General features: G+C 45.5%; 1 protein-coding gene across 1 annotated transcript in view; it reads left to right on the forward strand.

The window, feature by feature from the left end:
• wnt3a (wingless-type MMTV integration site family, member 3A) overlaps positions 1–13,006 on the forward strand; it is a 13,443-nt gene extending 437 nt beyond the window's left edge. The window contains exons 2-4 of the mRNA XM_062993671.1: positions 1–172; positions 9,496–9,761; positions 12,527–13,006. The exon at positions 1–172 is cut by the window's left edge and continues 70 nt beyond it. Coding sequence (XP_062849741.1) covers positions 1–172; positions 9,496–9,761; positions 12,527–13,006 — 918 coding nt within the window. The remainder of the gene's footprint in view (positions 173–9,495; positions 9,762–12,526) is intronic.
• Positions 13,007–13,271: the final 265 nt, after the last annotated feature.

Here is a 13,271-nt window from a genome sequence, read left to right on the forward strand (position 1 = left end):
CTGGTGCCGAAGCAGCTCCGTTTCTGCAGGAACTTCGCCGAGGTGATGCCCAGCGTGGCGCACGGCCTCAGCATGGCCATCCAGGAGTGCAAGCATCAGTTCCGCGGGCGGCGCTGGAACTGCACCACCCTCAGCCACACCCTGGCCATCTTCGGTCCGGTCCTGGATAAAGGTACGAGCGCTAGAGGTACATGGTTCCTGTAGTGGAGTATCTGACATGGTTACCTCAGGGGTTCTGGTTCCTCTGGTTCCTCTGATGTTCCTCCTGAGCTTCTGATCAGCCTGGTCATCAGATCTGATACACTGGTGGGGGAAAGTATCGGGACGCTCTTTCTAATCCTCAAATTCATGAGTTTAAGCCAACAGCAGTTTAGGGAAGGTCCTTTCCTGTTCCAGTATGAGCACTCAACAGCTCTGGGATGAACCAGAACATCAACTGAGCAATCAGCGCCCAGCTGTAAAGACTGAACGGGCACAAATCCCCACACACAGACACACTTCTTGTAAGACGTCTTTAAGATGGCTGGAAGGCTGTATGGTGTAGACTCATAACTGTTCCAGGTTCCTTCTCCTTTAGATTGTGGTGTAGTGTTCCTGTAGATGATTTAAGGTGCCGCCTGGCTTTGATGTTGATGGTGGTGTTCCAGGGTTTGTTGGGTGGTTCAGGTTTTATCAGGGTGATACGTGTGTTTGAGAACTTTATTCCACTGGCTGATGGAACCTGATGGTTTGGGTACGGTTAGCCACGTTCACCACGATTCAGGACCTCCGAGCGTTGCAGCGTGGACCCAGACCTCCAGGATCTATTTTTAGTATGTTCTCGGACGCTTCCTGAGCCACTGGTGATGGATTCATTTGAGAGTGGGGGTGGAGAGCGTGTTTATAGCGTGTTCATGAGTTTATGATGTGTGAGGGTATGTTGGCGTGTCCACGTTCCTCCAGGATCTCGCTGAAGTTCTCAGTAGATCTAGACGTTGTTGATATCTGGAGTCTGAACTCGTGTGTGTAGATGCAGCGGTGAGCCGTGTTTACTGACCAGAGTTTTCTGAAGAACCCCAAAATCCTCAATTGAGGGTTAAGGGCCTCGCACAAAAGCCCAACTGTGCCAACTGTTGGTGATGGGGCTTAAACCTGCAACCTTCTGATTACTAGTCCAGCACCATAACCGTTAAGACTTGGTATAGATCTTAGAAAACAGATTATAGATGGAACAGTGGTCTCTTTGCCAAGGTCTTAAAGAAACCTAAACTTGTGGGGATTGTGAGGTGATGGTGAGGGGAGGCTTGCTCGACCGTGAACAGGGTCAACCTCCAAGGATTCATCACTTGTTCAGATAAGTCTGAGCTAAGAGAAGTGGCGTCTCAGCGTCCGGTGTTACCTGATGGAACTGGACCTGGTCTGTGTGAGGGGCCACGACAAGCTCACGGGGCATCCAACAAGCTCATGCTCAGGTGTCCAGATACTTTTGACCACCATGCTTCCAACAATTTAGCAACAGTTTGGGCCCACTTCTGTAAATGTATCCTCTGATGGTTCTTCTGATGGTTCCTCTGATGTTTCTTCTGATGGTTCCTCTGATGTTTCTTCTGATGGTTCTTCTGATGGTTCGTCTGATGGTTCTTCTGATGATTCCTATGATGTTTCTTCTGATGGTTCCTCTGATGTTTCTTCTGATGGTTCTTCTGATGGTTCTTCTGATGGTTCGTCTGATGGTTCTTCTGATGGTTCCTCTGATGGTTCTTCTGATGGTTCCTCTGATGTTTCTTCTGATGGTTCCTCTGATGTTTCTTCTGATGGCTTGATTCCTCTGATGTTTCTTCTGATGTTTCTTCTGATGGTTCTTCTGATGGTTCTTCTGATGGTTCTTCTGATGGTTCGTCTGATGGTTCGTCTGATGGTTCTTCTGATGGTTCCTCTGATGTTTCTTCTGATGGTTCCTCTGATGTTTCTTCTGATGGCTTGATTCCTCTGATGTTTCTTCTGATGTTTCTTCTGATGGTTCTTCTGATGGTTCTTCTGATGGTTCTTCTGATGGTTCGTCTGATGGTTCGTCTGATGGTTCTTCTGATGGTTCCTCTGATGTTTCTTCTGATGGTTCTTCTAATGGTTCCTCTGATGGTTCTTCTAATGGTTCCTCTGATGTTCCTTCTGATGGCTCGGTTCCTCTGATGTTTCTTCTGATGGTTCCTCTGATGGTTCTTCTGATGTTTCTTCTGATGGTTCTTCTAATGGTTCCTCTGATGTTCCTTCTGATGGCTCGGTTCCTCTGATGTTTCTTCTGATGGTTCCTCTGATGGTTCCCCTGATGGTTCCTCTGATGTTTCTTCTGATGATTTTTCTGATGTTTCTTCTGATGTTTCTTCTGATGATTTTTCTGATGGTTCCTCTGATGTTTCTTCTGATGGTTCCTCTGATGTTTCTTCTGATGGTTCCTATGATGTTTCTTCTGATGGCTCAGTTCCTCTGATGTTCCTTCTGATGTTTCTTCTGATGGTTCCTCTGATGGTTCCTCTGATGGTTCCTCTGATGTTTCTTCTGATGGTTCCTCTGATTTTTCTTCTGTTGGTTCTTCTGATGGTTCCTTTAATGGCTTTTGATGATAGATGATTTTAAATCCATCTAGAAACATTCAGTAGTTCCCAGGTCAGAAGATCGTCTGGATCATTGAGCACCTTCAGCTTCTTCTGGCTTCATGTCGGTTGATGAGATTAGATCCTGCTCCCATGTGTCCAGATACTTTTGCTCCGTTTCATGATGTGGCATGCTCCAGTAGTGTTTGTCCTACATACTTCATGATGCTCCCACCACCGTACTTCACTGTAGGTTTGGTGGTCTTGGGTTATAGACAGGCGGGCGTGGGCCCTTGAGCAAGGCCCTTAACCCAGTTACACCTCAGCTTCAGCTCACGGACACCTGACCTTACGTTCTCCTCACACTGTTTCTGAAGGACCTGTGGTTTAGATCATCCAGGGTTCTCCTGATGAGCAGTGGAGTCAGGGTTCTCACTGGTGGGTATGTTTTCTCTACGTTCCTGTATAGTCATAGTGTTCCTGTAGAACCTTTAAGATGCCCCCTGGCCGGTCAGGGCCGCTGTGATCTGAAGGACGGGAGTCTGAATGGGGAAAACCCCCGCCGTCCTCCGTCTGCATTTCTGCTCGGTTGCTAGGACTTAACGCAGCAGTCGCTAATCACCCCGCTAACATTTCATCTAAAGCGCCGGCGCTCCTTTGTGCTCCTGACACACCGGGATCAAAGTGGATCAGTGGGAGCCCAAAAATACCCCCAGGGCTTGTAGAGGGGAGCGGGCGGGGCTGCACGACAGGGTACAGGGAGGAACGCTGACGGACCGAGCAGCGATCCGGTACCTAAAAGTCGCCTCGATCACTTGAGGATCAAGAGACGTTATGGACGTTATTACAGCCGAAAGTTTGTGGACACCCCTTTTAAAGAGCAGCAACAGTTTAGGGAAGGTCCTGTCCTGTTCCAGCATGAGCAGACTCAACAGCTCTGGGAGGAATCGGAACACAGACCGAGGCTGAACGGGCACAAATTCCCACACTTCACAGTCAAGTCCAGTCATGACACAGTCTGATCCAGCATGATCGAGCCCAGGGCAGCTGTAGCCTAGCGGTTTAAGGTACTGGACTAGTAATCAGAAGGTTGCCAGTTCAAGCCCCACCACTATCAGGTTGTCTCTGTTGGGCCCTTGAGCGAGGCCCTTATCTCTCACTCGCTTACACAGTATACTGTCTCAGTACTGTATAAAAGTGTCCGCTAAATGCCGAAAATGTAAATGTAATGTTACAGTACTGGACCAGTAATCGGAGGGTCCTTGGTTCAAGCCCCACCAGAGCTAGTGTGCCACCGTTGGGCCCCTGAGCAAGGCCCCTAACTCTTACTTGCTTGTATTGACACAATTTTAAGCCTTTCTGGATGTAAAAGTCTTGGGAAGTTTGTTGTTATTCGAATCCAGTGGAGCGTAGCAGTGTGCGTTTCAAGTCTAGATTTGCTAATATTGCTAAAGATGCTAAAAATGCTAACAATGCTAATGATGCTAATGCTAATTTGTTACGCGCTTCCTCTCGGTGCACGGATGTACGTATAACAGTCTATAACGTTAGATTTCAGTTATTTAAAGGTTTATGATATATGTTGTTAAATGCTAGGCTAGCACAGACAGAGCATGTTAGCACGTTAGCACGTTAGCATGACCTAAAGCGCGAAAGCTAATATCCGGTGCTTATGTGTTAAAAATTCACCACACGCGTTAAATCCCGACTTCCTGTTCGCTACGTGACGTCTGGACCGATGTGGTACCGCCGAGTCATGATTTGCTAATATTGCTAAAAATGCTAAAGATGCTAACGATGCTAATGATGCTAATGCAAATTAATGACGCACTTCCTCTCGGTGCATGGATGTATAACAGTCTTTATAATGTTAGGTTTATGATATACATTGTTAAAAGCTAGGCTAGCACAAACAGAGCATGTTAGCACATTAGCATGACCTAAAGCGCGAAGGCTAAAATCTGGTGCTTATGTATTATAAGTTCACCACACAGGCGTCAGATCGCCGACTTCCTGTTCGCTACGTGACGTCTGGAGCGACGTGGTACCGCCGAGTCACGAGGGTTCGAGATTCAGAAGCCGCGACGCTACGTCTGAATCCTAGCGTTCGTCTCCACGTGCTAACGTCCGCCGTTCCTGAGCGGTACTAAACACGCCCTCGCGCTTCCCAGCTTCCTGATCCTAAAGCAGGGCGTTTAATCCTAGACCAATAGCGTTCAAGAGCCTCATGAATGCACCGGCGACCCACACAACGACGCGCTAATCACTGGCGTTTAGCGCTAATTCCAGTCTGGGAGTAACAGAGAGCGTTTTGTTCCTCCGGGGCTCCGTCGGCTCTTTATCTTCACAGCAACAAACCGCGTTCAAATCCACAAACGTTAGCGAATAAAGAGCAAAGAAAACACGGCGGGTCAAAAATATATGGACAGCAGCTCCGATTCTACGACGTCCTTTAAGTTTGTGACCTGCTGGCATCCAGATAAATACGGCGCTTAGCTTTACGTTTACATTTAGGGTAAAGACCTCGTTTAGGGGCCAACTGTTGGTGGTGGTGGGGCTTAAACCAAGCAACCTTCTGATTACCAGTCCAGAACAGTGGTCTCTCTGCCAAGGGTCATGACGTAAGTGTCCCCGGCCACAGTCGAGCGAGCTTTACTTCACCACCAGCTTTGAAATCTGCACCTTAAAGCTCAGCTACAGTTGGACAAAAGTCACCGCCAATGGCGACGTGAAGCTTGCTCGACCGTGGACAGGGTCGCCCAACCTCCAGCAGCTCGTGGTCGACTGATCTTGACCGGAAAAGCTGGTAACTTCCTGGCGTCCACATAATTATGGCAGCTTCGGTCAATCCCGAAAACCTGAGAAGCCAGGAAGCACCTGGACGCTGCAGGAACGCGTGGCACTGTCCACAGTCCAGCGAGCTTTACGTCAGCGTGGACCGAGAAGCTCCTGCTCAGAAACACCAAACACCGGAGCTCCACTGACGTTCCTTCAGAAATGGTCAAAAGTATGTGGACACCTGATGATGAGCTTGTTGGACATCCCATTATGTCCATTGGAAACCATGGAGATACATATTCTTCTACCTGTGAAGCGTGGTGGTGGTAGTATTATGTTCATCGGTTTTAGTTGCCAGTGGAACTGATGCTTTACAGAAACATTAAAATACCAAAAGTATGTGGACACATGATCATGAGCTTGTTGGACATTCCATTATGTCCATTGGAAACCATGGACATAAATATGCTTCTACCTGTGAAGCGTGGTGGTGGTAGTATTACACTCTGGTGCTCAAATCTGCCAGGAGATACGCTATATGGCCAAAGGTATGTGGACACCAAGGCTTGTTGGACGTAGCACTCAAGGGTCCCAACAGACATGTGTCCAGTAGGGTTAAGATGTGGACACCTGATCATGAGCTTTGTCCAACGTTCCAGTGGAAACCATGGACATTAATAAGCTATCTACTCTGAAGCGTGGTGGTGGTAGTCTAGAAATACCCAAACTGGCATGACGCGAATGGCCAAAAGTATGTGGACACATGACCATGAGCTTGTTGGAGCTTGTTGGACATCCCATTTCAAAACCACAGTCATTACTAGGCTGCTGTAAAGTGTGGTGGTGGTAGTATTACACCCCAGGGTTTTTGTTGCCAGTGAAACCGGTGCATTGCAGAAACAATGAAATACCAAAAGTATGTGGACACCTGACCATGAGCTTGTTTGTACATTCTACTTCAAAACCATTGACAATACTAGGCTACTTTGAAGCGTGGTGGTGGTAGTATTACACTCCACAGGTTTTTGTTGCCATTGGAACTGATGTTTTACAGAAACATTAAAATACCAAAAGTATGTGGACACCTGATCATGAGCTTGTTGGACATTCCATTATGTACGTAGGAAACCATGGACATAAATATGCTACTACCTGTGAAGCATGGTGGTGGTAGTATTATGTTCCTTGGTTTTTAGTTACCAGTGGAACTGGTGTATTGCAGAAACACTGAAATACCAAAAGTATGTGGACACCTGACCATGAGCTTGTTGGACATTCTATTTCAAAACCATGGACATTACTAGGTTACTGTAAAGCGTGGTGGTGGTAGTATTACACTTTAGGACTTTTTTGTCACCAGTGAAACTGGTGCATCACAAAAACACTAAAATACCAAAAAGTATGTGGACACCTGATCATTAATTATGTCCATTTCAGAATTATGAACATTACTGAGCTATCTACTGTGAAGCGTGGTGGTGGTAGTATTACACTCCACTGGTTTTTGTTGGCAGTGGAACTGGTGCATCACAAAAACACTAAAATACCAAAAGTATGTGGACACCTGATCATGAGCTTGTTGGGCATTCCATTATGTCCACTGAAAAACCATTCATATAAATATGCTTCTACCTTTAAAGCGTGGTGGTGGTAGTATTACACTCTGGAACTTTTTGTTGCCAGTGTAACTGGTGCATTGCAGAAACACTGAAATACCAAAAGTATGTGGACATCTGACACAAGAGCTTGTTGGAAATCCTATTTTAAAACCATTTACATTTACATTTTCGGCATTTAGCGGACGCTTTTATCCAAAGCGACTTACAGTTGTGAGAGTATTAATTGTATAAGCAAGTGAGGGTTAAGGGCCTTGCTCAAGGGCCCAACAGTGGCAACCTGGCAGTGGTGGGGCTTGAACCGGCAACCTTTTGATTACTGGTCCAGTACCTTAACCACTAGGCTACAACTGCCTATGTTGAACATTAACAGGCTATCTACTGTGAAGTGTGGTGGTGGTAGTATTACACTCCACAGGTTTTTGTTGGCAGTGGAACTGATGCGTTACAGAAATATTAAAATACCAAAAGTATGTGGACACCTGAGATCATGAGATCATGAACATTCAATAGGAAACATGGACATGACTCCAAAGTGGAGTGTCTCCATGAACATTCTAGTCCATGTCAGGCACTAATGTTGGACGAGGAGGCCTGGCTCGCAACAGACATTCCAATTCATCCCAAAAGTGTCCAGTAGCAATGAGTTCAGGTAGCTAGTACGTTTATGGTCCTGAAACACCAGAATTAAGCACTTAGGAAGGGTGTCCACATACTTCTGAGCGTAGGTTGTTCCTCACTGAGCTGATAGACGACGGACAGTCGACGCCGATTAATTTGTCAAAACACGACGGCTCATTTCTTGTGGTTTCACTCAGAGGTTAAGAGTTGCGACATCGTCTTCTGCGCCGTTAATTTCACCGACCAGTCGGAACCTGCAGGAGAAGAGCGGCTTAATTTATATTTACACACACACACACACACTTACACACTCACACACACACACACACCCGTACAAGACCGCACACGACCCGAGCGGATTCACCACAGCCATCTATTCATATTCACGCTGACTGCACAATGCTAACGCTAACCTAGCATCTCCGCGCTTGTGTTTGTAGCCGATCACGTGATCGTTTTATTTTGGTTCTTCACCCTGAACGAGGGTTTGGGGGTTTTATTTTTGGTGTAGAACAATGCACCCTTAGATCAGGAACCCACGGCGGCGCGGGGCGTGCTTCAGCCGCTAGCGATACAGGAGCTGTTTAGCGGAGTCAGGCTAATTACAGGCTGGTGGGGCGAGTGTGTTTACCCACCATTTAGGAGGATGTACGTGATCCTGGCTGCCTCGCCTCGCCGCTAACGCTGAGGTTAGCTTCATCTGTACCACCACGTTCTGCTGTGGAACAGTGCAGGTTCAATTGTGTGGCCAAAAGTATGTGGACACCTGATCATAAGCTTGTTGGACATCCCATTTCAAATCCATGGATATTAATAAGCTACCAGCTGTGAAGTGTGGTGGTGGTAGTATTACGCTCTGGGGCTTTTTTATTACCAGTGGAACTGGTGTATTACAGAAACATTACAATACCAACACTGGCATAACATAACTCCACTAAACCACTGAAGGTGTGCTGTGGTATCTGGCACCAAGATGTCAGCAGCAGATCCTTTAACTCCTGTAAGTTGTGAGGTGGAGCCTGCATGGATCGGACTTGGATGCTGGATTGGATTGAGATCTGGGGAGTTTGGAGGCCAAGTTGACACCTCAAACCGTTCCTGAAGCATTTTAGCTTTGTGCTGAAAGAGGCCACAGATATCAGGGAAGCGTCTCCATGAGAGGGTGAACATGGTCTGTAACGATGCTCAGGTAGGAGCTACGTGTCAGAGTAACATCCACATGGATGGCAGGACCCAAGGTTTCCCAGTAGAACGTCGCCCAAAGCATCACACCGTCTCCGCCGGCTCGCCTTCTTCCCATAATGCAACCTGGTGCCGTGTGTTCCCCAGGTAAGAGACGCTCACGCACCCAGCCGTGATTCATCAGACCAGGCCGTCTTCTTCCATGCTCACGTGCCCATTGTTGGTGCTTTCGGTGGTGGACAGGGGTCAGCATGGGCACCCTGACTGGTCTGCAGCTCCATACACAACAAACTGTGCTGCTCTGTGTGTTCTGACTCCTTTCTATCAGAACCAGCATGAACTTCTTCAGCAGTTTGAGCTGCAGGAGCTCGTCTGTTGGATCGGACCACATGTGCATCGATGAGCCTTGGCCGCCCATGACCCTGTCGCCGGTTTATCACTGTTCCTGATAGATACTGACCACTGCAGACCGGGACACACCCCACAAGAGCTGCAGTTCTGGAGATGCTCTGACCCAGTCGTCTAGCCATCACAATTTGGCTATACATGCATTTCAGGCCTACAATACATTCCGAAAAAGTTGGGACGGGGCAATTTAGGGCTAGTAATGAGGTAAAAAAAAAAAAAAAAAAAAAAAATCATTTTATTCTCATTGTTATCCTCGTATCTTTATTTTATTATTTTATTATTGGTTATTAATAATTCTGTAATTTCCTGTTTCTCTTCAGCTACGAGGGAGGCGGCGTTCGTTCACGCGTTAGCGTCGGCGGGGATAGCGTTCGCGGTGACGCGGGCGTGTGCTGATGGTTCTGCTACGATCTGCGGGTGTGATATGAGGCGCCGGGCCCCGGCGGGTGAGGGCTGGAAGTGGGGCGGCTGCAGTGAAGACGCCGAGTTTGGAAACATGGTGTCACGAGAATTCGCCGACGCTCGAGAGAACCGACCGGACGCTCGATCGGCCATGAACCGCCACAACAACGAGGCTGGACGAATAGTGGGTGTTTACCAAGGGATACTAACTAGCATGTTATTAGATACTACAGTACTAACTACCATGTTACTTACCACTGCAGTACTAACTACCATTTTACTAATCACTGCAGTACTAACTACCATGTTACTAAAGACTGTAGTACTAACTACTATTTCACTAACCACTGTAATACTGACTACCATTTTACTTACCACTGCAGTACTAACTACCATGTTACTAACCACTGTAGTACTAACTACCATGTTACTAACCACTGCAAAACTAACTACCATGTTACTAACCACTACAGTACTAACTACCATGTTACTAACCACTGTACTACTAACTACCATTTTACTAACACTGCAGTACTAACTACCATGTTATTAATACTGCAGAACTAACTACCATTTTACTAACACTGCAGTTCTAACTACCATTTTATTAACACTGTAGTACTAACTACCATGTTACTAACCACTGCAGTACAAACTACCATGTTACTAATGACTGTAGAGCTAAGTAGCATTTTACTAACCACTGCAGTACTAACTACCATGTTACTAACCACTGTAGTACTAACCACCATGTTACTAAACACTGCAGTACTAACTACCATTTTACTAAAGACTGTAGTACTAACTACCATTTTATTAACACTGTAGTACTGTCTACCATTTTACTAACTACTGTAGTACTGAATTACCATGTTACTAACCACTGTAGTACTAACTACCATGTTACTAACCACTGTAGTACTAACTACCATGTTACTAACCACTGCAGTACTAACTACCATTCTACTAACTACTGCAGTACTAATTACCATTTTATTAACACTGTAGTACTGACTACCACGTTACTAACACTGCAGTACTAATTACCATTTTACTAACACTGTAGTACTAATTACCATCTTACTAACACTGTAGTACTAACTACCATTTTACTAACCACTGCAGTACTAACTACCATTTTACTAACACTGCAATACTAACTACCATTTTACTAACATTGTAGTACTAACTAAGATTTTACTAACCATTGTAATACTAACTACCACGTTACTAACACTGCAGTACTGACTACCATCTTACTAACACTGTAGTACTAACTACCATTTTACTAACACTGTAGTACTGACTACCATGTTACTAACCACTGCAGTACTGACTACCATTTTACTAACACTGTAGTACTAACTACCATGTTACTAACCACTGCAGTACTAACTACCATTTTACTAACACTGCAGTACTAACTACCATTTTACTAACACTGTAGTACTGACTAACATGTTACTAACCACTGCAGTACTGACTACCATTTTACTAACACTGTAGTACTAACTACCATGTTACTAACCACTGCAGTACTAACTACCATTTTACTAACACTGTAGTACTAACTACCATTTTACTAACACTGCAGTACTAACTACCATGTTACTAACACTGCAGTTCTAACTACCATTTTACTAACACTGCAGTACTAACTACCATTTTACTAACACTGTAGTACTGACTACCATGATACTAACACTGCAGTACTAACTACCATTTTACTAACACTGCAGTACTAACTACCATTTTACTAACACTGTAGTACTGACTACCATGATACTAACACTGTAGTACTAATTACCATCTTACTAACACTGTAGTACTAACTACCATTTTACTAACCACTGCAGTACTAACTACCATTTTACTAACACTGCAATACTAACTACCATTTTACTAACATTGTAGTACTAACTAAGATTTTACTAACCATTGTAATACTAACTACCACGTTACTAACACTGCAGTACTGACTACCATTTTACTAACACTGTAGTACTGACTACCATGTTACTAACCACTGCAGTACTGACTACCATTTTACTAACACTGTAGTACTAACTACCATGTTACTAACCACTGCAGTACTAACTACCATTTTACTAACACTGCAGTACTAACTACCATTTTACTAACACTGTAGTACTAACTACCATTTTACTAACACTGCAGTACTAACTACCATGTTACTAACACTGCAGTACTAACTATTATTTTACTAACACTGTAGTACTAACTACCATTTTACTGACTACTGCAGTGCTAACTACCATGTTACTAACCACTGCAGTACTAACTACCATGTTACTAACCACTGCAGTACTAACTACCATGCTATTAACCCCTGCTGTACTAACTACCATGTTACTAACCACTGCAGTACTAACTACCATGTTATTAACCGCTGCAATACTAACTACCATGTTACTAACCACTGCAGTACTAACTACCATGTTATTAACCACTGCAGTACTAACTACTGTTACTAACCACTGCAGTACTAACTACCATGTTATTAACCACTGCAGTGCTAACTACCATGTTACTAACCACTGCAGTACTAACTACTATTTTACTAACACTGTAGTACTAACTACCATTTTACTAACACTGCAGTACTAACTACCATTTTACTGACTACTGCAGTACTAACTACCATTTTACTGACCACTGCAGTACTAACTACCATGTTATTAACCACTGTAGTACTAACTACCATTTTACTAACACTGCAGTACTAACTACCATTTTACTGACCATTGCAGTACTAACTACCATTTTACTAACCACTGCAGTACTGACTACCATTTTACTAACACTGTAGTACTAACTACCATGTTACTAACCACTGCAGTACTACCTACCATGTTACTAACCACTGCAGTACTAACTACCATGTTATTAACCACTGCAGTACTAACTACCCGTTGTTTCCCTCTACAGTCGGTGAGTCAGCTCATGTACCTGAGGTGTAAGTGTCACGGACTCTCGGGGAGCTGCGAACTGAAGACCTGCTGGTTCTCTCAGCCGGATTTCCGCCTGATTAGTGACCACATGAAGGACAGGTACGACAGCGCCTCCGAGATGGCGGTGGAGAAACACCGGGAGTCCCGCGGCTGGGTCGAGACCCTGCGCCCACGCTACGCCTTCTTCAAGCCCCCCACGGACACGGACCTGGTCTACTACGAGAGCTCGCCCAACTTCTGCGAGGCCAACCGGGAGACGGGTTCGTTCGGGACGCAGGGGCGCCAGTGTAACGTCACCTCACACGGCATCGACGGCTGCGAGCTGCTCTGCTGCGGGCGTGGCCACTCCAGCAGGACGGAGTGGCGCAACGAGAAGTGTCACTGCATCTTCCACTGGTGCTGCTACGTCAGCTGTCAGGAGTGCGCTCGCATCTACAACGTCCATACCTGCAAGTAATCGCCAACAACCACCAGCAGAACCTTCCTCTAGAATCTTCTCTACTCTACCAAACACCTTCTCCTCTCCAGAGTCGTGGTGGTCAAGAGCTGTTTTGGGAACACCACCTTGATTGGTCACCAGTCCATCAACCCAGAGGTTTTAATGTGAACCTCTGAGGTGTTTAGGGGTCCAAGAGGTAACCAGAAGACCCTGATGAGAACTTTTAGTAGGCTACCAGACTTGGCTCGTTTGGTTTGAAGCTTTGGTTCTTCTTTACCAAACA

The sequence above is a fragment of the Trichomycterus rosablanca genome, chromosome 4 (assembly GCF_030014385.1).
Source record: "Trichomycterus rosablanca isolate fTriRos1 chromosome 4, fTriRos1.hap1, whole genome shotgun sequence".
Classification (NCBI taxonomy): Eukaryota; Metazoa; Chordata; class Actinopteri; order Siluriformes; family Trichomycteridae; genus Trichomycterus; species Trichomycterus rosablanca.